At 48.1% G+C, this 27,552-nt stretch overlaps 1 protein-coding gene across 2 annotated transcripts in view; it reads left to right on the top strand.

The window, feature by feature from the left end:
• LOC119458721 (mitochondrial-processing peptidase subunit alpha-like) overlaps positions 1 to 26,409 on the top strand; it is a 213,121-nt gene extending 186,712 nt beyond the window's left edge. For both annotated transcript variants that reach the window (XM_037720576.2, XM_037720577.2), the window contains exon 13: positions 26,113 to 26,409. In XM_037720576.2, the coding sequence (XP_037576504.1) occupies positions 26,113 to 26,288 (176 nt within the window). In that variant the 3' untranslated portion in view covers positions 26,289 to 26,409. The remainder of the gene's footprint in view (positions 1 to 26,112) is intronic.
• The last annotated feature ends 1,143 nt before the right edge of the window (positions 26,410 to 27,552 follow it).

Below are 27,552 nucleotides of genomic sequence, written 5' to 3'. Positions count from 1 at the left end.
TAACCTTGCTAATACAGTATAGACCACTTATAATGTAACGGCTTATAGCGCAGGACCGGATACAATACGTTTTTTTCAGACTCCTGTTAATTTTTTCATAGCACTCTATGTATACGCGTATCGCTTATAGTGCAGTTGCAGGACACAAAATACCGTTTGCAGTGCGGCTGTCTGGAAGTTCGGCAGTCAACCTAGACGGCAAAGGCTCCCCTCAAGCCATAAAAACCGTATTTACTCGAATATAACGCGCACTTTTTTCCGATAAAATAGGTCCAAAAATTGTGTGTGCGTTAGAATCGAGTACGACCCTAAATCTGCGTTACCATATAGCCGTCGGCATTTCAAAATGGCCGCCTCGCTCGCGCGTCGAGCCTAGCTACCGTAGCTTCCTCCATGTGCTGCAGTACACGTGCTTAGGCAATAGCTAGTCTACCATCTGTCTTCACAATCTCTGCGTCTGCTCTATCAGCATGAAGTACCGAGTTCATCATGATGCCTGCATTTAAAAGGAAAGTGATCATGTGTGCGAGACGGACGGAAACCGGGCCACATCACAGGCATTCAGAAAATCGGAAACTTGCGTTCGGGACTGGCGCAAACAGAAAGAGAGGATTTTCGCCAGCAAAGCAATGCAGAACGGTTTCAGTGGACCGAAGCAGGACATAATTTGCGATGATCCACTTCGGCGATACGATCGCCTTGGCCCTATCTTGAAAGCAATCTGCGACGGGGAAGGTCCGCCGCGCGCCATGTTTTTGCCGCTTATAGGTTGCGTTGAAGCGAGAGGCATGATAGCACGAAGGTCAATTCGCTCGCTGGGCTTCGTCACTCGAGCGTCTTGACAGCTCGTTTCCACAGTCAACAAGCATGATGTGTTCATGTTTGCTTGTGCGCGCGTGACACCGTGCTTGTTAACTTATTTAGTAAGCAAATACGGAACCTAGAGCACTGTGACAGCGACGGCAGAAATGTGCCTGGAGTGTCCATTATCGCAATAAAATAGTTGTTTTGGTTATACAGTTAAACCTGAATATAACGAAATTGACAAATTCCCGAAAAACTTTGTTATAAAGAGGATTTCGTTATATGCAGGTTCAGCACGAAAATTCGAAAAAGAAACACTTACCATATTTACTTGATTCTAACGCGCCCTCAATTGTAATGCGCACCCGTTTTCCGTTTTCGTCGAAGCACTCATCTTTAGAATGTCACACCAGGTACCGGATGCGTGGACGCGTGTCATTTCGCACAAGCGCGAGGCATCGGAAACGAAGAGCGAGCGTCACGATGGCGTTGTAGCGTCGTATAGTGTTACAGTAGAACTCCGCTGTTACGTTCCCGGGGGGCTGCGTTTTCCCGGCTGTTAGGTCGTTTCGGCCGGTCCCGGCACAGCTCCCATAGAACCCAATGCATTGGTAACCCCGCTCTTGCGTCGCACCTGTGGGACCGTTCCCGCATCATACGTTGCGAACTGCCACCCCGCGCCGGCCCGAGCGGCCATTTTGACTTTTCATGTCGCTTGGCTTGGTGGCTTGACGATGGCATTGGCCGCCCAAAGTGCCGGGGGCGACAACTATGACGTATTTTCGGTTTTCGCCAGCAAAAGTATGGCCCTTGAGATCCGTGTTTGCTACATAAAGATGGTGTCTATGACGCGTTGTGGCCCTAAAATTGATTTTGGCTTATAGATATCCCGTATAAACTCCAAGGGCGATAACGCAGTCGCCGCGCGCCGTATGCTATATGTGCGAGTGAAAACGTGCGAGGGGAGCCGACGACCGCGTCTAATCTCGCGCGCGCAAGAAAAGCAGGGAGGAAGTGCGCCCTTTTCCGTTGCGCTCGAGGCACCAGCAAGCGAGCGAGGGGGGAGGGATAGCGGGGTGGCATTGTACATCAACGCCGCGCCGCTACATCAACTGCGTACTGCGCTGTGGCATCAACTGCGTACTGCGCTGCGGCGCGCGGGCCGTATCTTGAAAGCGATCTGCGTTGGGGCAGAGTCTAGCAGTGTAGGTGCGTCGGCGGCTCGTAGCTTTGTGCGTGCTGTGTGTTCTCGGCGCTCAGCTTGCGTTGAAGCGATAGACAACAGCACGAAGGTCACTTCGCTCGCTTCTCCAGCGGCGCTTCCACATGCCGCCAGCATTTGACAGCACGTGTCCGCGCTCATCGAGTGTGATGTGTCACAGCGTGTACCAGCGCATCGGCAACATCAACTGGAAAAGGAGAGAGTGCCGGCTTGGCGGGCTAGGCCAGCTGCAGCAAGTGGCAGGATCAGATTTGAATGAAGGGAGGGGGAAAGGTCACGCCCGCGGCGGCAAGATCGCCGGGTCGAGGGATGCAGGGCCGCCTCGCGCACGCACAAACGCACACGTGCGCTCGCTTCGCATTCCATCGCGGTGGACAAGGTGCTTCCGGTTGCCGCTCGCGCAAAAATGACAATATTTGGGCCGAAATCTCTAGTTTGTCGGAGGGGGAAATTCGTTATATCGAGGGGGTCTCCTGCTGCCACTTCGTTACATAGAGGTCTCAAATACATGTGCTTCTATGGAGTAATGGCGGGGAATAGAAAAATTTTGTTATATCCAGGAATTCGTTATATGGAGGTTCGTTATAAGCAGGTTTAACTGTAGTGCGGTACCGCTTATAGTGCGGATATTCGCAACTCCGGCGACTTAAGTTATAAGAAGTCTACACTGTACCGTGTCCATCACGTGTTGGACTGTTGCAGGTGCTGAGCACAGTCTCAGTGGCATGACCTTGAACTCGTAGAGGCCATGCGGCATGATGAAGGCAGCCTTCTCGCGATCCCTCTCGTCGAATTCTATTTGCCAGTACACAGTCTTGAAATCCATTGATGAGTAATACTTAGCGTTGCAGAGCCGGTCCAATGCGCCGTCTATCCGTGGGAGGGGGCATGTGTCCTTCTTCATGATCTCATTCAGATGACGATAATCTGCACAGAAACGCAGGGCCCCGTCCTTTTTCTTCACCAAGACAACAGGAGACGTCCACACGCTCTTCGAAGGCGGGATAATTTATCATAGCATATCATCGACTTGTTGCTTGATGGCTTTTCGTTCCCGCGTCGAAAATTGGTGCCTGCTCTGACGGAGTGGCCGAGCGCATTCTTCGGTTATCATGCGGCGCTTATCAACTGGTGTTTGTCGAATCCTCGATGACGTCGAAGAGCAGTCTTTGTATCAGTGGAGAAGACTTTTGAGCTGTTGCTGCTTACTCATGGGGAGACTCATATTTACGTCAAAGGCTGGTTTGGGAACCATGGCTGTCAAGGTGGATGTCGCAGAATATGAAAGGACAAATGCATTGCTGGGTTCCGCAATTTCCTCAGCGTATGCAATCGTCGTGCCCTTGCTGAGGTGTTTGCACTCGTGGCTAAAGTTTGTCAACTGGACTTTCGCTTTTCCTCCATGCAGTCGACGATTCCTCTTGCAACGCAAATTTTGCGGTCTAGCAGCAGATGTTGGTCGCCCTCGATGATGCCTTCTACGTCTTCCAGTATTTTAGTGCTGACAAAAATAATAATACAGTAGAACCCAGCTGTTACGTTCCCGGGTGCTGCGTTTTCCTGGCTGTTACACCGTTTTCGACCGGTCCCGGCATAGCTCCCATAGGACCCAATTCATTGGTAACCCCGCTGTTGTGTCGCGACTGTGGGACCGTTCCCACATCATGCGTTGCAAACTGCCACCCCGCGTCTACCTGAGCGGCCATGTTGACTTTTCATGTCGTTTGGCTTGGTGGCTTGACGATGGGATTGGCCGCCCAAAGTGCTGGGGGTGACGCCTATGACGTATTTTCAGTTTCCGCCAACAAAAGCATGGCCTTCGAGCTCCGTAATTGCTATCTAAAGATGGTGTCTGTGATGCTGTTGGGGCCGTAAAATTTGTTCTGGCGCTTAGATCCAAGGGCGATAATGCCCTTGCCATGCGCCGTATGCTGTATGTGCGAGTGAAAGCATGTGAGGGGAGCCGATGACCGCATCTGAATCTCGCACGCGCAAGAAAGAAAAGAGGAGAGGCAGCGCGCCTTCCGTCATGCTCGAGGCAACAGGGGGGGGGATAGGGGCAGCGTTGTACTCTGGTATCAACTGCGTACTGCCGCGCGCGGTGCTGTATCACGAAAGCGATTTGTATTGGGGGCAGAGTCTATGCAGTGTAGGTGCGTGGACGGCTTGTAGCTTTGTGCGTGCTGTGTTTTCGGGGCTCAGTTTGCATTGAAGCAATAGACAGCACGCAGGTCACATCGCTTGCTGCTGCTGCCGCGCTTCCTCACGCCAGCATTTTGACAGCGAGTGTCCGCGCTCATTGAGTGTGATGTGTTTATGTTTGTGCATGCACACCATGCTTGTTAATATAGTTAATAAGTGAATGTTTACAATTACAAGTTTCTACGGTCGATAAAACTACTATCCTTACTTTGTATAGCTGTCTACTAATTTGCTATCGCAATCGATGCTTCGGCTTTCGGGCGAAAGGGTGACTTTTTTTCAAACGTAAGAATTAAAATAAAATTGTGTGCAGTTCATTACTCTCATTTCTCAGTTTTTCCTGTTTCTCGGCTCTTGCATTTCCAGGCTCTTATGTTTTTTGTTTTTTTGTTTTTGGCGGGTTTCTAATGTACGGTATTAAGGGGGGATGCTGACTTGATCTTCAAGCACACTCAAAGCATGGTGACTCTGACAGCTCTCTGGCAATGCCACATGGTCTTCAGATAGTGTTGTTGACTTGGTCTTAAGGTCGATGATTGCACCGTGTTGGTTCAGGAAGTTCATGCCGAGAATTACGTCTCGTGGGCAATGTTGTCCCAGTGATATTACGTTGTGTCGTCACATCTTCTTTAGCTGGTGGTTTCTTGGCTTCCAGGCTTCGTTCAGGTGGCATCGTGTCGTCGCTACGTCGTTCAGATGGGATTTTTGTGTCTGCATCGATGGCGGAGGATGTTTGGCATTTCTACAAACAGCAGCCGCCCTTCCAGCAGTTGTTGCTTTCAGTTTTCATGGATATCGGCTGGCAGACCCGCCATGGGTTGGGGCAGTGCATGGTCTTCGCTGTGGCGACATGTTGTTTTTAGGCTATGGCAAAAGTGAAGGCCGTCAAGGTAGTCGGCGATCTCGCGAGGTCGTTATCCTTGCATTGGACACTGCGCTTTGACAGCAAACCCTCATAGGCCGATCTCGCGGCAGTAGATATGGCCTGCTTGTCTGCAGTGATAGGAGACAGGGTCGTGGTCACGGGTGTGTCTGTCTTCCTCTGGACGTTACACGGGTTGACAGGTGGGTGACGGAAGTGCAGCTGGGCTTGACGCAGGTGCAGAGGGGAGATGTGATGGCGGTTGGCCACGGCATAGCTCATCGCTTGGGGCTGAGGCTGCAGCAGTTCAGGGACTCCTAGTGACTGCTAGATGTCCCCGAGGGTGATGTTAGCCTTCGAAGTCACTTGGGGCTGTGACGAAGGTTTGCAGTTTATTAATGTTTAGCACAGAATCTACAAAAAAAGCACACAGAGACATGAATAGAACAGGCGTCAACTTCGAAATAATGTTTAACTCTTTCCCTACCATGGGGAAAATGGGTGTTTTTTGTAAGTTGCACCAGATTTTTTTTTTTCTGAAGGAACTACTTCACTCAATATTTTATGTAATATATTAACAAAGAGCAGAATGAATCCACTTTTCAACCATAAATTTTATTAACGAGATGTATGTCATAAAAAGATATAAATTGCCAGAATCAAGATTGTGGAATAAAATTGAACAAAGTTTGTAAAGACATGCTTGTATCTACTAAGAAAAAAAATGGAACAAAGATTGCAACATATACAAAATGTATTGCCGTCTAATAGCCACTATACGTGAAAAAAATCGAAATTTTTCATTGAACGAGTATTCCGCTACAAACATTTAACTGCAAGCACTACAGTCCAGCATGCCGGGCTGCGGCTGCCAATGTTCCAAGCTGGTGTGCATCGTCGTCACTCTCGGAGTCAAAGTTCGACGAAAAAGCAGCATCCTCAGACTCACTGCTGCTTGGTCCATCAATAAAATCAGCCACAGATGCATCAGAATCACAAGATCTGTGATCTTTCGAATGGCGCGTGCTCCTCTCGGTGGTGGCCATTCTTGCTTTATACTTCGATGATGGCGAAACTTCGGAGCGCGTTCAAAAGTTACCACCTAGTGGGAATTCGTCAACAAAGGTTGTCTCGAACCAAGCAAAACTGCCAAAACTATTGTCCGATGCCCCAAGAGCCCCACATTCGCCGCCAGATGTGGGGGGTATAACACGTGCCCTTGGAACAAAGCAACGACAACACAGTAGTGCAGACAAAGACAAGGTCACTTATTTCACCTTCGTGCACCAATTCCAGCTAGCCAGTTTACTACCAATATGTCATGCCGATGGGTGCAAACGAATTGAGAAAGTGCAACTCACCGTGACAGGATATCAAGTGAATATGTTTGCCCCCATCCTGGATACCAGTGCCTAATCCTTTGCGTCACGCTGGTGCATTTCAACGATGAAGTTGGTCCATCCCGGTGCCTCGCTACAAAGAGCGTGCTCCCAGGTGCGCGACAGTTCCTCGTACTCTGCCGACCCTAAGGAAGAGGTTACTTTCTTGTGCGCCTGAGTAACCCTGCCATTAGGTGGCGTTAGCATCACAACACTCGCGCCGTCTCTCATGCTATTCTGCAACCACTGACTGCTGGCAGCGTTTAGCTAAGTGGTGAAGCTGGATTGCAGGAGATGCAAGAGCCATGCGGGGAAAACAACATAAGGGGACGCAAGAGAGTTGAGCATCCCCACAGCAGAATGGACTGTGAGCACTCAGCTGAAACAGTGTATGCTTCAGATGTTCTTTTTTCGAAGGTCGCTGCAAGCACGACGATGGTACACTAAACAAAGTGTGCCACTTCATACTGGTGTCTCATTTGTGTCCATCATTCTCTGCAATGTGCAGAACGCAGGCCAAATGAGAGCACATTATATTCGCTTAGTCCAACTGGGGTAACAAAGACAGTTTTCTTGCGACATCGTTCATCAACTTCAATCTGCAGATATTCACTCTTCAGATTTATGGATGAAAAATACCTGGTTCGTCACAGTTGGTCCAATACGTCACCGATTTGTGAAAGCGGATAAAGGTCCTTTTTGTGACGTTATTCAGCTTTCTGTAGCCAATGCAGAACCGAAGTGTTCCATCTTTCTTTTTGATGAGGGCCACCAGCAGGCAACGACCAAACGCTTTAGAGTGGTTGTATGATGTCATCGTCAAGCATCTCTTTGACCTGTGCATTACTCACGTCATGCTATCTCGTAGTAAGGCAGTTGTGTAAGACGTGAATCACCATACATGATTATTCAGTGTCTTGGGATGGGGTACCTTAGAAGAAGATGTGAAGCACTCCTTGAATTGAAGTAGCATTTTTGCTTTTCCTTTGAAAGGCCTAAATTGATGTAAATATTACTGTGTGTCGGTGCTGAGCAGTCCATGTCATAGACATTCAGCATCTGCTATGGGGTCAGCGACAGTAGTACGATGAAATAGGTGCCGGTGTTCCTTGCTGCAAGTCATCATGAGGAGCACAGAATGAAATTGTGGGCTGCGCAGACACCTTGAGAAAGAAAATTTCCCTCTGCAGCAGCTTCACCATCACCTAGATCGTTGTGCACGGCCACTACCAGGACACTTGCCCGCGGTGGTAACGGTACACTGTCTTCGATATTTTCCTTAAAGACCCCTGAATGGAGAAGTATTACATAAGGGGTGGGATTTACATATATGCCTATACAAAGGACATGAAATACACAGAATGATGCATGAAAATATAAACTGTGATGGGGCAGGCCCTTCCAGTCAGTAGCTGTCTGAAAAAATAAAGAGGCAGAAAAAGTGACTGAATGACAGCGCGGGTGGGTGACTTGTAAAGGGTGTCCGGTGGGGTGAGGGCAAGATGTATATTTCGCAGAGAAGTTGACTGGGATAAAACTTGTGGAACAGACACCAGCTGGCAATTCGGTGATGGGAAAACAGCATGTGTATATGGATTGTGCTTTTAAAGATGAAAATCCTGACATGAGTATGAGGAATGAATGAATCTGATTGCACGGTTTTGAACAGATTCAAGTACAGTCAACGACCGATTTTCTAGATGCCAGATTTTTCGGATATGCCCGGTAATTCGGATACCTTCGTGGTGCCGCCACGTACCCCATAGAGTCAATGTATAAGAACGTCTGAAATTTCTGACGCAAAAAACCTTCATCGTCTGATTTTCCGGACTTTTTGCCATGACAGCAGGTCCGAAACGGCATTAATCGAAGCCACCACCGCCGCCATTTCGATTATCTTGCCGCCTTCAACCGGCGCTCTCGCACGCGGATCCGCTGGCAGATAAGCATTTCTAGATAAGCATGGTTGGGACTACTTAAGCTTAGTCAGTCATTGATAGGCAATTGATAGCCAATCAATCAATAATCAATCAATATGCAATAAATTCCAGAAAAGCTGGGGATGACTTGGTAGTGCTTAGCCTTGCCCAAATACGTGGCCAATACCTTGCGATAGCCAATCAATAGCTAATCGATAATCGACAAATAATAAGATCTGGGAAATGCTGGGGATGACTTGGTAGTGCTTAGCCTAGCCCAAATACATGTCCAGTATCTTGCGATGCCAATCAATAGCTAATCGATAATCCATCAATAATTAATAAATTCTGGAAAATACTGGGGATGACTTGGTAGTGCTTAGCCTAGCCCAAATAAGTTGCCAATACTTTGCAATAGCCAATCAATAGCTAATCGATAATCAATCAATAATCAATAGTTTCCGGGAAATGCTGGGGATGACTTGGTAGTGCTTAGTCTTGCCCAAAAGCCAGGATTATAGCTAGGTGCCCACCAGCTCTGCTGTCTTTTAGCATTGCACCTCTAGTGCAAGCTACGCAAATTTTTTTTTTTACTTCGTTTTTCTTAATAAAGCATTCGTTGGTTTCCAAGAAAGTTGTGTTGTTATTTTTGTGAATAATAAATTTGGTCTCGCTAGCTGGCGTATAACTGCCCCAGACCAAAGTGGTAATTAAGCGAGTAAAATGATCGATAAAACGTGCCAACCTGCTGTAGGGGAAAAGTAAACTGTGTGAAAGGTTAAGAGGACAGGAAGAAACACTCGACACTTAGAAACGCAGCTTCTGCACTTCGCCGTATGCGTTTCTTCCTATCGTGCAGTTTGCTCTTCTTTCAGTATGAACCAACTAGCCTGATATATTGACAAGTGCACTACTACGTGACAATATCTTATTGCTGTAGGTGGATACTGCTTTCACATGGTATCGCTAATTTGGACTAGGGAGAGCGGCAGCGAGCGTGAAATACGCGCAAGCTGCCCGTTCGCACGAGCTCAAGGCTGCGGCGAGGCGTCTGCAGTGGAGCTTGATAGAACGGCGCCACCATCTGGCGGCTGCCAAAGGAGCGCACGGGCAGAGAGTTTGACAACTGAAGCTAGTCCAGTAACGTTGGCACTGACGGCAATAGCAAGGGTGCATCAGGTTCGATGTTGAAGACGAATGAAAAAGCAGAGGTGAATGCGTCGGAGTGGCTGTTCGCCATGCTGGTATCATCAGTGAGGGTGTCCATTGGCTTGGGATTTAGGATTTCCCAGAATTCATGGGGGGGTTTGTATTTAGCACACTGCGTAACATACAATAACAAAAAGTATTTTTGGTGAGAAATAGCATTCATGTATGTTTTCTGAGTGTCATAATATCTTTCCCATGCCAATGGACACTGTTTCAGCTTCACAGGACGGAAAAGCCATTTTGTGTTGTTTTCTAATTGTCTACGAGATTTCGCAAACCACAGTTTCTGTTGTTGGTGTGAAACGTAACAGAAATGTGGACTGTTGCTTATTCAGTAATCTTTTCTTGAAACAGTGACCAGTTTGCCTCTAATGAACGACTACTAAGATTATTTGAACAAGCAGGGTAGGAGGAACGCATTCACTGCTTATGGCGTCAAAGTCACCCTTATAATAAAAACGTATGGTTTTAGTGCAAGTTTGTCTCGGTGGCAGTGTAAGGGTGACGAAGGGAGTGAATTACTTTGCGGTCACTTAATTCTCATTGGTACGTTAGTAGTAAAAGACTCTCTGGATTATTCGTTAATATCGAGTCGAAGATGTTGGCACTGACCGCTGTAAGTTGTGTTGCTTTACTCAGTAATTGGTCTACGTTTAAATTAAGGCAAATGCCAATCAAATCTTTTTCTTGTCGGGTTGTGCCTGAAGGTGAGCTGGAACTCCAGTCAATACCAGGATAGTTGAAGTTGCCAAATAATCAAATATGTGCATTCCTATGTTTACTTGTGAGGTGAATAACGACGTGGGTAATCTTAGTGGCGAAGTTTGGGTCATTAGGCTGGTAGGAAACACCTAGTAGAATAATAAAACTTGTTGTTGGGCTAGTTGGTACATTCTTCATACAACGATAGGACGCAACACATCAAGGAAAAATTACAGGTGAAAGGAAAGAGCGTCACCAAAACTCCGTCGTCTGCTGCGCAGCCCTCTGATAGGACTTGAGTTTCTGATGAGCTAGCCATCCTGTGTCGGAGTCAAAGCACTTGCTTCGCAGGCAGTCCTGCAAAAGGCGAATTTGTCTCCAGACTTCCGATTTCCACACTCGGCAAATCCTCTTCGCGTGCCCGATTGACGCTCTTTCCTTTCACCTGTAATTTTTCCTTGATGTGTTGCGTCCTATCGTTGTATGAACCTAGTAGAATAGTTTGGGGTGCAGCACGAAAAATGAGCCATATGATTTCGAGGTGAGATGAACTATTGATGAAAGGACAATGTAGCTGGTCACTCACAGCGATGAGATTGCCGCCTCCCCGCACATGTAGACAATCTTTATGGAAGATACGGAACCTGGGTGAGTCTCCCAAGAACTCGATGTCAGACACGTCATCGGTAGGCCATGTTTCAGTAAGTATTAGTATATCGGATTCGGATAAAGACATTACATTAGATAATAGGTCACGCTTGGGGAGGAAACTGCGTGTGTTATTTATTTCTTTAAATACTCTCAATGCCATTGCAGCATTACAGAGAAAAGTGGGATTACAAGTTCAATATGGCAGTCTTGAATGATGCATGCTGAGGGTTGCTGGCGATGGAGGCAAGGAGGTGATTCCATTCGGAAGATTCCATTTGGCTCGTAGAAGTACATGTTGGTCTGGCAGAACGGAACTTGAACTTTGAAGTTATGGTCAACACGGGATGAAAGGTAACAAGGTGACAAGTGCAATAGATTCGTAAAAATGATTTTATGAAAGAGACATAAGCGGGCCTGCTTCCTTCTGATAAAAAGGTTAGGGAGGCCTAGAGAATTTTTTATGGAAGTGATACTGGCGGTGCGAGAATAATTAGAAACAATGAACCGAGCTGAACGATTTTGGATGGCTTCTAGTGCGTTTACAAGTGCAGAAGAGTGAGGATCCCAGATTGAAGAAGCGCACTCGAGTTTAGACCTAACTAAAGTTTGGCATAGCAGAAGTTTTAAGGAAGCTGGAGCCTAAGCAAAGTTGCACCGCAAAAAAACAAGAGTGCGGTTCGCATTGCTAATCACGTAATTAATATGAGTATTTAAGATAAATTGTTATCTATGTGGACACCTACGTATTTATATTTATTGACAGATGACAACTGAAAGTTAGTAATGGAATAAACAGGGGTAGAACAGTCAGTAGTTCTTCGGGAAATACTCATTATATTGCACTTGTTAACACTGAATTTCATGGACCAGAGTGAACAACAAGAAGTAATGCTGTCAAGATCAGATTGAAGTTGTGAAGAATCAAGAGGGTTAGTTGTTACGTGGTAGAGGACACAGTCATCGGCAAATAGCATGATTGTTGATGTAATGCATGTTGGAAGGTCGTTAATGTAAATTAGAAACAATAAGGGTCCGAGGACGGAGCCTAGCGGTGCACCAGATGTGACAGAACAATTACGCGAGTTATTACCATTAGCAGATACATGCTGGGTTCTGTTAGATAAGAAGCATTTAATCCACTGCAATAAATTCTAGTCAATATTTAGCATGCTTAGTTTTATTAAAAGCAAACGGTGAGAAACGATATCGAAGGCTTTTTCAAAATCAAGCAAAATACAGTCGATAATAGAAGCAGTGTGCTGAAAATAGGTCATTAGGGAAGAGAAGTACAGTCGAATCTCGATAATTCGAACACGCTTAATTCGAACTGCCGGTTTATTCGAACTGACGCTGTGGTCCCGTCAAAGTTATGTGTATTTCAATGGGCGAAAACGCTCGGTAATTTGAACGCGAAAGCATTTGCGACGGTTAATTCGAACATACCGCGGACCGACAATGCACTCAGCAGCGTGCCAAATAACGCTGCGGCGCCTCCGATCGGCATTGCTCCAACACCGCCATAGAGCAAAAGCTTTGGAGCCTTAATGCAGCGGCAGAGGCCCAGTCCGGCAAATGCTCGCTTCCCGATAACGGCATAAAACGAAACTTCAGGAAGCGGGCTATGCTGGCGCCGGGGCGACACCAGCATGGCGGCACGCGTGCGACCTTTGAAGGTGAGGGAGCTGCGAGGGAGTTGGGAGAGAGGGCGAGGGGAGCCACCAAAGCGGCGAAGTTGCCGAGGTGAAATCCTCTTCCCTGCCGCCCTCCTCCCTCACATTCCATGGTCTCCGCGCGCGCGTGCCCTTTGCCATGCCGGCGCCGTCCGCTCCCTGAAGTTTCGTTTTCTGCCGTTATTGGGAACCGAGCGTTGGCCGGCATGGGCAGTTGTGCTCTTTATGCGCTTGCGCGCTGTGATATTTCACGACTCGCACCGTTCGTGCATCGTGCTATGGTGCTTGAATACTTCAAAAATACGTCCTTCCTTTAATTTGAACTTCTTATAATTCGAACAAATTTTCGGGCCCCTTCGAGTTCGAATTATCGAGATTCAACTGTAGTTGAGTTTCGCATGAATAGAATTTCCTAAAACCATGCTGACTGTTGTGATAGAAGTTATTGTATTCAAGAAATGAGATTAGAGTAGAATAGATAATGTGTTCCAGAAGCTGACACGCTATACTAGTCAAAGTGATGTGTCTTTAATGAGAAGAATCAGAGGACTCACCTGGTTTTTACACAGGCTTCACTTTCCCTGCCTTCCGATCGCTGGGCATGTTGCAGTGACTGTGAAAAAAGCTGCGAAAAAATGACCGAGCAATAAATGGCAGTCTGTTTCAAGAATTGAGGAGCGATTCCATCTATGCCAGGTGCTGATGTTTTCATTTTAGGTATGAGATTAAAAAGCTCTAATTGATCAATGTTAATTGGTTCCATACAAGGAAGTCCAGGATTTGCTAAAATTTGTAAATCTTTAGAGTTGTCAGTAGAAAATGCGTCTATAAAAATGTCCTGCAAGGCTTCACAGCATCTGTCACTTGCAAACGCTGAACCAACATCGCTACAGAGTTCAATGTTTTTATTTTTCGGACCATTAACAATGCTCTAGAACTTACGAGGGTTGGACTGTAAAAGAGAAGGAAGTGTATCGCCAAAGAAAGTATGTTTAGCAATTGCATATGCTTGTTTGTACTTTAACGTTGTACTGTGATAAGCCGGCCATCTCTCCGTGGTATCAGATGATATAGCGCTGCGGTATAGTCGCTTTTATTTATTATGTAAGCGAAGAAGTAATGATGTAAGCCACGGAATATAGATTGTAGGAACTGATACACTAGCGTCGGGGGTGGTGTTTCCATGACGTGTGTGTTGATTTCAACGGGGCATTTGCTATTGTGTTTCCTTTATGCTTTCTGAGGCCTCATCATAGGTGTAGCGTTTTGCTTCGATGAACAAGGTTTTGTAGCGCAACGTAAATGGTGCAGATTTGATGTTTGCAAAGGCAATAAGATGCTTTTTAGCTCATTGTAATGGACGAAAAGAAATGCTCACCAATGCTGTAGCCAGCTCCTCTCAACTTGCAGCTGCATGACAGGATTTGTTGGTTTGTTTAAGAAACGCAAACTTTACAATTGTAGGACGATTGTGGCTATTGTACCAGTGGCTGAGACGATGCACTCGTTCAGTGTCCCTTGCTTCCAAGGCTATGTCGGCGTAAACCCGAAGTGTGTCGCGGCAGCAATTATCGAGGCTGTTCACGGCTCTACCCGTCTAGAAGGTGACTGTGCACTTTCAGAACACTCTTATATAGGCTCCCTACGCTCACAGAAAGTCGACACTCAGGATGAGGTCCCGAGGGCAATCGTCGAGTACTAGGCAGCTGGCCAGAAACGTAGGCTCTGGCCATGCACATGCCCAGCGGTGTTACGATATGCCCGCCAGCAGTATGAATTTGCTGTCGCATTGTTAATAGCTGAAGTGCAGCGCCTTCACGGGGCACTGATAGTTTGTGTTTAGCTGCGCCATGCCTGGTAACAGCGGTAAGTGGCCGTGGGAGAAAATAAAGTCCGTTTGTTCTGGATAGACGGCTCGGGATGTTCCTTTGGGCTTTGTGGGCCTGATGGCCTACTTCTTTTCCCAGTAGTCACCGACTACTCCCGGCCATCTGCACTTGTATCAACTGGTGACAAGGGTGAAAGAAACTTTTCACGTGAGTCTTTCTTCCTGCACCGCTCGACCACCCGTTCAAATGCCTAATTTCGACAATTTCGAGCAATTCGAGGGAGGAGGAGATGACTGGCCCTGCTATGTGGACCAGCTCAAAGCATTTTTTGTGGCAAACGATCTCTCCGAAGACAAGCGAACATCCATATTCATCAGCTGCTGTGGGCAGGAAACGTATGCGTTGCTGCGCAATTTGGTCAAGCCTGACAAGCCTAGTGACAAAATGCTGAACGAGATTCTTTTGGTTCTTGGAAACCACTACTGCTCGAAGCCGTCTGGCGTTGTGCAGCGTTTCCACTTCACCTCGCGTGTTCGCGTGGAAGGGGAATCTGTCAGTAATTTCATGGCAGCACTGAAAAGCCTTTCTGAGCACTGCAGCTTCAGTGCTGAACTTGAAACATGCTCCACGACCATATCGTGTGTGGCATATACAATGGAGATGTCCAAACAAGACTGCTGTAAAAAGCAGACCTACCTTCGAGAACGCCGTGCAGACTGCCCTAGCAATGGAAGCAGCAAAAAAGGACGCTGGGGAGATAGCACAAGCTAATGCCAACAATGCCTTCTCGACTCTCAGTGTCTCGTCAGGCTTGGGGGGGCGTCACCTGCTACTGCTGCGGGGTGGACACCTTGCATCTGAATGCAAGCATGTGAAGACCGTCTGCAGTTACTGTCACAAATGAGGTCACTTGGCGAAAGTATGCAATATGAAACGAAAGGACAGTCAGGCTTGAAGCGACAGTCCTCCCAAGCCACGTTCATTCTGGGCACGAAGTTCACTGTCGTTGAGCTATCGTCATCGCAGGAATACTGTCTGAGATGAAGACGCCGCTACAACTTCGTCTTCCGAACTTTTCGACATGTGGCAAGTTGATGACACCAAGCCACCTCTGCCTTCCATCGTCACCGTTGACGTTTGCGGCAAGCCGCTCCGCTTGGAAGTGGACACGGGAGCAAGTGCAAGTCATTGCCAAGTCGCGTTTCTACAGCTTTTGCCTTCGGTTCCTGTGCAGCCGTGTTTCTTCGAAACTATTTTGGGGAACTAAAGAAAGTTCAAGGCAAAGCCGATGTTAGTGTAAAATTTCTTGGCAAGGAAGCTGACCTACCCATTTTTCTGACCGGGGACGGATCACCCACTCTGCTAGGACACAACTGGATACGCGAACTAGGCATCGGTGTCTCCGACGTTGAAGTGAACATCCATCCACTTTCTGACATGAAACACCTAGTACATGACAATGCCAAAGTGTTTGAAGAAGGCCTGGGTACGTTCAAGGGTGCTAAAGCTTCATTACATGTTCCTTCAGATGCCCCACCACGTTTCTTTAAGCCACGCCCACTGCCGTATCCCTTGACACATGGAGTCACAGAAGAAATTAAAAGATTAAGAAGAGATTCCATCGTTGTTCCAGTGAAGATAGCAAAGTGGGCTGCACCTATTGTTTCTGCGAGAAAAAAGGATGGGTGCATCAGAATCTGTGGAAACTTTGGTGTCACCATAAATCCAGTAGCAACAATGGAGCAGTACCCGATTCCAAGGATTGAGGACCTGTGGACTGTGCTGGCTGGAGGCGAGAAATTCACAAAATTGGAGTTGCGAGATGCCTACCAGCAAGTTGTCCTTGATGACGCCTCTAGAGGGTACATCATGATTTCGACGCATATGGGGTTGTTTCAATACACCAGCTTGCCTTTTGGGGTCTCATCTCTTCTTGCAATATTTCAACGTGACATGGAGAAGCTTGCTAAGGGGACTGCCACATCTTGCAATCTACTTCGACGACATTCTCGTCACTGGTGCAAATGATGCTGAGCGCCTTCGCAACCTCTTTGCTGTGCTTGGCAAACTTCAAGATTCTGGCCTCAAGTTGAAACTCGACAAGTGCCACTTATTCGTGCCACAATTTGAATATCTCAGGCACATCATCAGCAAGGAAGGCCTTTCCCCGAACATTGACAAGGTGGCTGCCATTCTGCATGCTCCTGTGCCACAATAGGTCAAGGAACTTGAAAGCTTCTTGGGACTTGTCAATTTCTGTCGGCGTTTTTTGCCCAATCTTTCTGCAATCCTCATTCCGTTTCACTTGCTTCTTTGTGATGGAAAGAAGTGGCAGTGTGGACAAGTACAGCAAGATGCATTCTTTGCCTGCAAGCACCTGGTGACTTCAGGGCTGGTATTTTGTAGCGATGCCTTATGACTTATTCTATACTAGTCGGCTGATCCCGTTGATAACGCGAGCAGACCGTCGCTCTGCCCACTGACAAAGCGCGATAAGCGCGAAAAGGCATTAGTACCGGAAATGCATCAGTACAAAATACTGGGCCAGCTCCAGTTCTCGTTCATTTCCACCCTGACAGGCCTTTGTGCCTGTGATGATTATGTTGTGGGCGCAGGTCAGCCAGACGCACAAGAAAACAACCAGAGACACAAAGAGACGTATTTATGACACGAACGGCACATGGGACGAATACGGGAACACGAACTATACAGATAAGCTGGATAAGTGTCACGCTCGAGCACTCACAACTCTAAACAGGAGTCCGGCCTCGGGGCGACGGCTCGGCGGACTTGGCTCTGATGGCGGTGGGTATACGGGCGGCGGTTGAAGCTCAGGATGGCTCCAGGACGTAGCCTGGTTCCGGAGCGTTAGGTCTGGGTCATAGCCCGAGCTTGGCAGCACGGCAGCGGTCGTGCGAGCCGGGACGAGGCCCAGCACAGCAGGACCCGCGACGATGGTAGAAGCCGGGCCGGCGCCCGGTTCGCAGTGCAGGACCGGGATGCCGGGACGTGGGCCGGCGTTCGGTCCGCTCCATCTTGCTGCACTGCCCGTTCTGTCCGCCTGGCTGCCCCGTCGTTCCAGATGGTCTCTCCCGGCACGCTCACCGACCACGCGCACCAGCGACGCTCACTCCCGCGCTTTTCGGCCCCGCACGCCGAGCACAAGCACGGGAAAGCCCGCGCATTTCAAATATCGGTTCCGCACACCGATCACAAACATTAAATTGTCGTCCTCTTACCACAGTGCCTCACCTGCGACGCATCGCCTTGTGGTATAGGGGCAGTTCTGGTGCGCATAGATGCTGACGGCCGGGAACGTTTCATTGCTTTTGCCTTGAGGAGCTTGTCAAAAGCAGAGCAAAACTACCGTCAACTTGACAAGGAGGCACTGACTTTGGTGTTTGGGGTGGATCGGTTCCACCAGTACTTGTGGGGCATATCGTTTGTAGCACACACTTACCACAAGCCACTTCTTGGACGCATATGGGGTTGTTTCAATAAACCAGCTTGCCTTTTGGGGTCTCATCTGTTCTTGCAATATTTCAACGTGACATGGAGAAACTTGCTAAGGGGACTGCCACATCTTGCAATCTACTTTGACGACTTCGACAAGCTTATTCGAGTGTAAGCTTCGCCTCGAGTGGTCAGGTGGGCTCTGAAGCTTTCCGCTTACGTATACAAACCTGGCAAGGAGCTCGGTCATGCCGATGCTCTTAGTAGCCTGCCACTGCCCAACAGCAGCACCGCATTCGCTCGCCCTGCTGAGATCTTGCTGGCGGAGGCATATCCGCGACTCCTTTCACCCGCTGTTGTGGCACGAGCCATAAGGAACGATCCAGTTGTGGGTCAGGTTCTTTTTGTTTTGAAAGAAGAAGACCTCCCAGTGGGGCCATAGTGGAACCCCTTCAACACCAGAAGCACAGAACTCAGTCTCCATGAGGGTTGCCTGCTACGGGGATCAAGAGTCGTGGTTCCAAAAACATTGCAGGCCCAAGTACTTGGCGGGCTTCATGCCAGCCACCCTGGTATTAAGAAGAGCAAGATAATTGCCAGGAGCCATGTCTGGTGGCCAGGCATAGACAGTGACATTGCCAACAGTGTGAAGAGCGGCGCGCTACGTGCCAGGCTCAACATTGAGCTGCACAGCCGGTCCAACAGACACCCTGGCCTTTTTCGCAACGCCCCTGGCTTCACATTGATTTTGGGGGACCATTTCTAGGACATACAAGGTCTGTTAGAAAAGTATCCGACCTTATTTTTTTTGCAAACACCTGATGGATATGAAACAAGCGCACTTGCATCAGCTGACCTTGAACCTTCATGCGCATGCGCGAATTTTTTCCTGCCTGCCGATAGCGTCAGTCGCTGGGATGCAGCGTTTGAGTGAGGTAGTGCGCAGTACTCTCGTTGGTTTTTTTATTTCAAAGAAAATGACGGAGCGACTAAAGCAGAGCTACTGCATCAAATTTTTCCTGAAACTGGGTGACAGCCTAGTGGAAACCATTTGGAAGATTCAGATGGCTTTCGGTGATGATGCTATGAGCAGCACACAGGTTAAGGAGTGGTACAACCGGTTTAAAAACGGCCGCACATCGGTGGAGAGCGAGCCAAGCTCCGGTCGGCCATCAACATGCCGGAATGACCAGGTCATTGCCGAAGTGAACGCTGTGCTGATGCGGTACCGTCGTGTGACTATCAGAGAAATTGCGGAAGAGGTGGACGTTAGCACTTTTTCTCCACATTACATTATGATCGAAGATTTGGCCATGAAGAGAGCTGCGGCGAAATTCGCGCCGAAGCTGCTCACGGTGGAACAAAAGCAACTTCGTGTTGAAGTCTCGCAGGACATGCTGGATTCCACAAACAGTAACCCTGACTTCATGAACACCATAATCACTGGTGACGAGTCCTGGGTGTACGGGTACGACCCGGAAACCAAATACCAGTCGTCATAGTGGAAGCATTCCATGTCACCAAGACCAAAGAAGGCCAGCCAAGTGCGCAGCAACGTGATGCTGAGTGCTTTCTTTGACTCCCGCGGTGTGGTACACCACGAGTACGCACCACCGGGTCAAACAATCGCCAAAGAGTACTACAGGGATGTCCTCCATCACCTACATGATGCTGTGCGGCGCAAGAGACCGGAGTTGTGGTCAACAGGAAGTTGGCGCATCCATCACGACAATGCTCCTGCACATTCCTCGCAGTTGATACAGACTCTTTTTGGCGAAAAACCAGACTCCTATAGTCCAACAGCCTCCTTACTCTCCTGATATGGCCCCCTGCGACTTCTGGCTGTTTCCCAAAATCAAGAGGCCATTGAAAGGAGCGTGATTTCAGACAGAGTCAGACATTATGGCTGCCACGATGGCTGAGCTAAACTCCATTCCGAAAGAGGCCTTCTCGGAATGCTTCCAACAATGGCAGCACCGCTGGGAGAAGTGTGTGGAGTCCCAAGGAGACTACTTTGAGGGTGACTAAGTTTCCAATGCTCCAGTTATGCCAGTTTTTTTTCTTCAGCAAAAGATCGGATACTTTTCTGACAGACCTCGTACATTTTTGGTTATTGTGGATTCTTTCTCGAAGTCGATTGAAGTCTTCCACATCTGCCGAAGCTACCATTTCGGCCCTAAAAATTGCATTCACTCAGCACGTCCTCCCCGACATCATAGTTTCTGACAGTGGTCCTGCTTTTACCAGTGCACAATACCTTGAGTTCTTAACTCGCAATGGAATACGCCACATGCTGGTACTGCTGTATCACCATCTTAGTGCAGCAGAGTGAGTGATACAGACCATAGAAAAGTCTGGTTTTGGTAACTTCCAAGCGCAGATCTCCAGATTCCTGTTCCACTACAGGACCACACCACATGAAGTAACAGGTCTGCCACCATGTGAGCTCAAGAGACAAGGAGAACTTTCAATTCAAGACTCCATTGCATGTCCTGTGACCATGCCTGCAGGCATCTGTGCTTCTAAAACAACTGAAGCAGAAGTTGTGTACCGACAGAGGGTCCCGGCAGGCTCCATCACTGCAGCTAGGAGATCATGTGTATGTGCGGAAGAGGAGCATCGTGAGTGTCTGCCAGTGTTGTGGTTGTCACTCTACCATCAGCCCACATCCGTTTTGAAGATAGGATTGTATAGAACTGACACGGTGACCACTTGCGCCTTGCGCACACACCCCCGACTTCTGCTGAAACAGATGCACTTCACCCTGCTAGTGCTGCAAACTGGAGCAGCTGCCCCGCCATGCACGACAGAGTGTGTTCTCACGCACACCACTTTTGAGTGCAGTCACGTCACTGTCCAGCTACTTCCAGAAAAGCTAGTTCCAGGCAACTGTTCTTCATGAGGCACGTCCGGAACAGCCACCTGGAACTAGCTTTTCTGGAAGTAGCTGTGCCATGGACAGTGACGTGACTGCAGTCAACTCTTCATATCGCATCATATCTGTTCACGCAGAGATCATTGTCTGAAAGTAGAACCATTTTCGCAAGAACAATTGAAATATCACAACTCACCGTTTGTATTATGAGTAAAGGAGAAGGGTTGATCAGCCGGATCAAATAGTTACCCTTACTGATATATCATCCTTTAAGACAGAATTTTTTATTATGTTGATCGAATTGACACTCAGCAACCCTAACCTCATCAGTGTGCATGAAATCAATATTTTATACAGAATACCTATTGATTGTGAGATCACATCTCTTGTACTTTCCTGCATTGATTTGTAAACGCTGCATTTCTATAGTTTTTTTTAACGGTATTTTGCTATTTTTATTTGTATTTGCAACTTTGTTGTTCATTATGATTGTAGAAAAATCCCCCCTTATGTAATGCCCTCTGGGAATTTAGGGTATAGAAATAAATAAATAAAACAGTGGTGTGCGTGAGAACAGTGACTCTGTCGTGCCTACGCCTAGCGCACCGAAGTTGCAATGTGGCACAAGGACTAGGAAACCAGTGAAGTACTCCCCATAGTCTTTATCCCAAGAGGGGAGGAGTCTCACATAGTTAATAGCTGAAGTGCAGTGCCCCCACGTGGCGCTGATAGTTTGTGTTTAGCTGCACCATGCCTGGCACTAGTGGCAAGTTGACATGAGAGAAAATAAAGTCAGTTTGTTCTGGGTTGACAGCTTGAGATGTTCCTTCGAGCTTCGCGGGCCTGATGGCCTACTTCTTTTCCCGGTAGTTGCCGACTACCCCTGGCCATCTGCACTTGTATCATTCAGCATTCCAGTCCAAGGTGCGATAACTTCTTTGGAATCTGTCGCTAGTTTCCTGCACAAGAATGACTAGTCCGTTCCCATTTCCAATAATGCACTAACGTCAAGCACAACATGTATGTCTAAGCCTGTCACTGAGCTACATACAACTGCTACATGTTGGGACACCTGGTGGAATACTATGCAACTGCAATACAGTTTGCACGTATAGACGGTACCAGGCCTGCATATTACATCGCGTGACCAGTGGCATGATACGATGCTCCATCACGACAATGCTGATGATTTATGATGACGATGATTTATTGGTATAAGCTTTGAAACAGGGCGGTGACAAATACCGTATTTTAGGCCAACCCTGATTCTAAGCCGACCCTCGAAAGTCTAAAGCCAGAAAAAAGAAAAAGAAAGAAAACTTGCCTCGAATGTAGACCGAACAAAAAAGCGAGAAGAGCGTTCACCAAATGAAAACAGCATTTATTGAATATGAACATGCCGAGCTCATTCTACATCATCAGCACTGCTAGCCTTGTCGCTATCTTCCTTATGGCTGTCATCATCAAGCGCATTAGAGATGCTGTACTTTTTGAAGTACAGGAGATTATCGGTGCCGGCACGGTGAAGTGTGAAAGAGGAAGTTGACGAACTAGGAGTGCGCGCTCGATCGGTGTCCAGCTGAGACTGCTCCGTCTTCTTGTACTTCAGTCAGACGCCCTGTGGACTTGCAAGAACATCCCGTGACATTTGGTGGAGGTGCGGGGTAACGTCTTCCCCGACCTGGAGCTCCGCAGCCGTACGTTGCCATCTGCGGCCACAATGACCGACGACGCCGGCCCTTCGCAATCCGCTCCCCCCCCCCCCCCCCCCCCGGCTGTTGTGTGTTCTGGTGCGGTACGTCACGGGATGTTCTTGCAAGTCCACAGGGCCTCTGACTGAAGTACAAGAAGACGGAGCAGTCTCAGCTGGACACCGATCGAGCGCGCACTCCTAGTTCGTCGACTTCCTCTTTCACACTTCACCGTGCCGGCACCGATAATCTCCAGTACAAAGCGCACAATCAAAGTGCCTGGGTAAATGCCATTCTTGTTGCGGCGCACGCAAAAGCCATCCCCCGTTGCCCCCTCCCACGACAGCCGTTTTTCTCATCCCGCCCAGCTTGAATGTTTCACGATGCCTCTGCGGCTAGCACAACTTTTCATTTGAAAGCTATAGTAGCATCGCCTATTTGGTGCCATTATGACAACGCACGCTGCACGCTGATACTACACCATACCGATACTATTGATACAACATAGGTCAAAATGGCGACATTGCTCGTGTACTTCAGTTGGCTACTGGCGCAGCTAGTAGTGGCTGCGATACTGACTTTTCTAGATGGCGCTAGCTATGCATCATATTTATCAATTTCAGTTGAAAACTGGCGAGTTGTTAAAAATCCTCAAATCTAAGCTGACCGTAGAGTTTGGTATACGATTATTTGAAAAAAAATTGTTGGCTGGATTCGAATAAATACAGTAGTAGCCTAGCCTGCTTGAGTTAACCAGGTTAAGCTAGATGCAACTGCTACATGTCAGAACACCTGGCGGAATACTACGCAACTGCAATGGAAAGTTTGCACATCTAGATGCTACCAGGCGTGCATGTCACATCGTGTGACATGTTGCGACGGTCTGCGGGCGCTAAGCCTCGCACTCCCAGGATGCAGACCATTTGGCTCTCGTACCGACGAATATCTTCCAAAAACACTTGGGAAAAGGCATAGCATGTGGCAGTAGCGCACCCAGGATCTCTGCCAGGAGGGGGTTGCATTTTTGTGCTGGTAGAAAGGGGGGGGGGGGGGGAGCAAGCACTTTGCATAATATGCAATTTCCTTGCTTTAGCCAGAGGAATCCAACACCAAATACAATGCCTAATAATTACAATATAACGACACCAAGGATGATGACGTTGTTTATTTTTCAGCGTCTTATTCAAAGTAATTTAAGAGTAAATGAATAAATACAAGATAGTGATAGAGCCATTTGGTTAATGAGGAAAATTCGACCTTAAGCCACCTCCTGAATTGTAATGGCAATGTGAACGGAGCACTGGAGCTACACATTAGACTGGTGGGGCTTGACGCGTGGGGGAGGGGGGGTTAGCTTGGCCTCAGGAGGGGGAGGGTTACAACACCCGAACCCCCCTCCGTCGGTGCGCCACTGGCATGTGGGAAAGTTCAAATGCGCTACAGCAACCATAACCATGGTCAAGAAAGCATGCCGCTGACGCTAGCAATTAAAATCTATGCTAGGCCTACAGCCTACGCTTCCGTTCAGACAAATGGTGTCTCATACGGAGCAAAGCTGGCATAACTATCATCTGATGCCCCCAAGAGCTTGGCCTCAGGAGGGGGAGGGTTACAACACCCGAACCCCCCTCCGTCGGTGCGCCACTGGCATGTGGGAAAGTTCAAATGCGCTACAGCAACCATAACCATGGTCAAGAAAGCATGCCGCTGACGCTAGCAATTAAAATCTATGCTAGGCCTACAGCCTACGCTTCCGTTCAGACAAATGGTGTCTCATACGGAGCAAAGCTGGCAAAACTATCATCTGATGCCCCCAAGAGCTCCACGTTGGGCAGCCAGATGTGAAGTATATGCCCTGTGTGAGGCTAGAGCTGAAGGCAAGCTCCGGATCTAGCCACGCACGTCCTTCTGTCGTACTCCCCAACCTGTAGCGCGCGTAATCACAGCTACGTTGCGTTCGGGCAAATAAGGCAACCAGCGGTATCAAATCAGCAATTTATTGCTGCAGGCAATAAGGCACACTTGCAAAGGGAAGTCCACTCTCTAATAAGTAATAAGTAGGCTTGCCTCGTTGCATGTGGTAGTCAGGCAAACGAGGTCACTCACAGGTTGCAGCAGGTATCCCTATGTGGCAGGTTCGAGGTTGGGGCGCCAGAGATAGAGGGTCTCCCCCAGTGGCGCTCTTTTACGAGAGGAATGTCCTCCTCGCGTTTTGGATACCTTTCTTTTTCCCGTGACTCGGGGGGGGGGGGATGTGTGTCACGAGAGCGACAGAGAACAGGGAGACGGCATAGTACGCCTTGCGTTTCTACGCTGGCTCTTGACGTTGCGGACGGGACGTTAGTATGCAGGAGAAGGTGGGCGCGTGTACTCCCCACAACCTGTGCCTATGCAACTGCTACATGGCATGTCACATGGTGTAACAATATGCAACTGCAACGCGAAGTATGCACATATCAACGCTATGCAGCACGCATCTCACATCGCGTGGAGGCAAAATAGACTTTAAGCGGGTAGAAATAACCAAACGGAGGTTATCTGATTGGTGGCTAAAATCAAGGCAGGAATGAAACTTAACCCTCTACTTAGTACAAAATATATTACTATATTATTAGTCATGGCCAATTTAAAGGGTTCACCCTTATCCATCCATTGTGTCTGTTCGCATGCTAGGACGTGTGTATAGGGCATGCTTCCACTCCAAACTAGCAAGCAATGGCATTGCTCAGTGGTAGAGTAGCTGACTCCAATGTAGCGGGCGCACGTTCGATCCCAGCGGGAACTATTATTTTTTTTTCTCATTCACAACGGAGACTGGCGGCAGCAGTCGACACCATCGTTAACCGAAATGGCTATTGGAATGAGCCCGTAACAGCTTACACAGTAAAACAAAAACGCAGTTAAGGCATGGCAGCAGAAAGCAGCAGAAACATCCCTCAGGGAGTACGACTGGAGTGCCCAATAACCCGAGCATGGACAAAGCGGCAGCCAAGTAAGCTGAAGGGATGTCACTCGTGAGAGGGCGCCACTCAGACTTCTCGCCACTTTAGAGCACTGTCTTATATAACAATTTTGTCCATTGTAGCTGTTTATTAGGTGCTTTCTTAGGTGCAGTTAAAAAATTGTGACATAGTTTTTTATTGCCGAGTTACCGAGTTGTAAACTTGATAACTGATCTTTTTTGAAATCTTGCAATTTTCAATTTTTCTACAAATGTGATGGCCTGCAGTCACTAGATTAGAACTATTTCTTTTAAATGCAACAGACCGTCAAAATTAGTGTAGTGGTTGCTGAGAAAAAAAATTTCTTCATTCCCATGTACTTGGACACGAGCTCTTGAGCGAAGGCTTCCTCTTAAGTCCCTCTTTGCCATATTATCACCCAGTTGTCTGTCTCCTGGGCAGGGCAGGACTTCGAAAAGGTGTCAGCTCCAGTTTGAATCCGTTCTTAGCCATCTACTGCACGTGATACGCAATACATTTACGATGTCCGAGGGCTCCAGGAGAAGGTGCTTTTGGTTTACTAAGATGCATTGCAGGTTGGACTGTCCCGTGGTGATGAGACAACACAGTGTGTACGCCGCAGTTGATAGTTGTCAACCTCGTTTGCCCGGAAGAGCACATACCCATCCATCTCCATTGCAGGCAAAATCAAGGCGGACGACATTGAGCGCGTGGTGCAGCGGATGCTTCGAGCACGGGCATCGGTGGCTGCCTTGGGCAACCTGCGGGGCCTGCCGGCACTGGAGGACATCGAGGCGGGCCTGCTGAGTAAGGATGGCGCGCTGCCTCCGCGCCGGTTCTCGCTGTTCGGACGCTGACTGCGCATTGTTTACTATGCATCCAAGCTGGCTGGTGACACCTTACCAGGGCGGGCCTACCAGTGTGTGCCGAAACCAGACATCACCATCACACAGGGCTCATTAAATGTGTTCCATTACACGGTGGCCTGGCTTATTGCTCACCTTCTGCCATAGACTGCAAAGCCCAGTGTGCTCAGATCTTGGCACAGTGAGTAACCATTTGTTCGAGTTTTTAACCTCAGGATGTGACAGTTGCTCAGGATGTGACAGTTGCCCTCCAGTGTGCCATAAATCAATTCTATTTTGCAAAACGAGGAGCAGCGGCAGCCGAGGAAGAAACAGATAGCGGAATATCTTACAAGTGAGGTGTGCTAGTGATGCCGATGTTGCCGAAGAGCCTGATTAGAGCACCATGATGCCAGACCATAGCCTCCTTATACTATGTGATGTGAGCAAGCTAGAAGGTTATAGTCACTTCTGTAAAAGCTGTCACGGCACTCTGTGCGCCGTATTTGGTTCAGTGAGTAGAACATTAAGCGTGGTGCAAAAGCGGAGCATTTCGTTGAGCGCCAGGTGAGTCGCACGTTCTGCTAGGTAAAAGAGACCACGCAATCAAGATCACTTTTTTCAACAAAACAAAGCAGGAAAACAACACTCATGGCACACATTCTTCTATGAACACACAACCAATGCAGCACCCTATTGAAATAAATAAAAAATGATACACTGACGACAACAAAGACGTTTCCTTTTCTTTGCTTCAATGATCTACAAGAGCCTTCGTCGACTCTCAATTTCTGCAGCCGAACACATCTCACGTGAGAAAGGCATTTTGTCGTGCGGTAGTACTCACAGGCTTCTGTAGGTGCTGCGGAAGCGCGCGAAACACGAAAGGCACAGTTCCCGCCCGCAGTCTCGTAACTTGTTTGCCCGTTGCTGTCAAAGCACTCTGGCGCGAAGTGCACGGAGCCCAGGCAAGCGCTAGACGCGAGTGTTCCTGTCAGTGACTGTGGGCAGACAATGCACACACACGTTGAAGTTGCTGAGTTGCAACTTTTCGTCGGATCTTTGCCACTTCTTATTAAATGGCAAGGGCAAAGTGCACCTGTACGTGTGTCATTCATTAGTTTTTAAATATTTTTACAAGGAGTATTTACTCTACAGTAAATGGCTAGCACTTGTCTTGTCAAAACTGCACAGGGTTCAGCAGGTTTTCAGTCCGACAGGAGAGTCTCTGCCCCAGCCCCATTCTTTGTCTTCGCCATTGCTCGTGACATTATCC

The sequence above is a fragment of the Dermacentor silvarum genome, chromosome 7, assembly GCF_013339745.2.
Source record: "Dermacentor silvarum isolate Dsil-2018 chromosome 7, BIME_Dsil_1.4, whole genome shotgun sequence".
Taxonomy (NCBI): domain Eukaryota; kingdom Metazoa; phylum Arthropoda; class Arachnida; order Ixodida; family Ixodidae; genus Dermacentor; species Dermacentor silvarum.
Note: the sequence above shows the minus strand (reverse complement) of the source record. Positions and strands in the feature narration are given on the sequence as shown.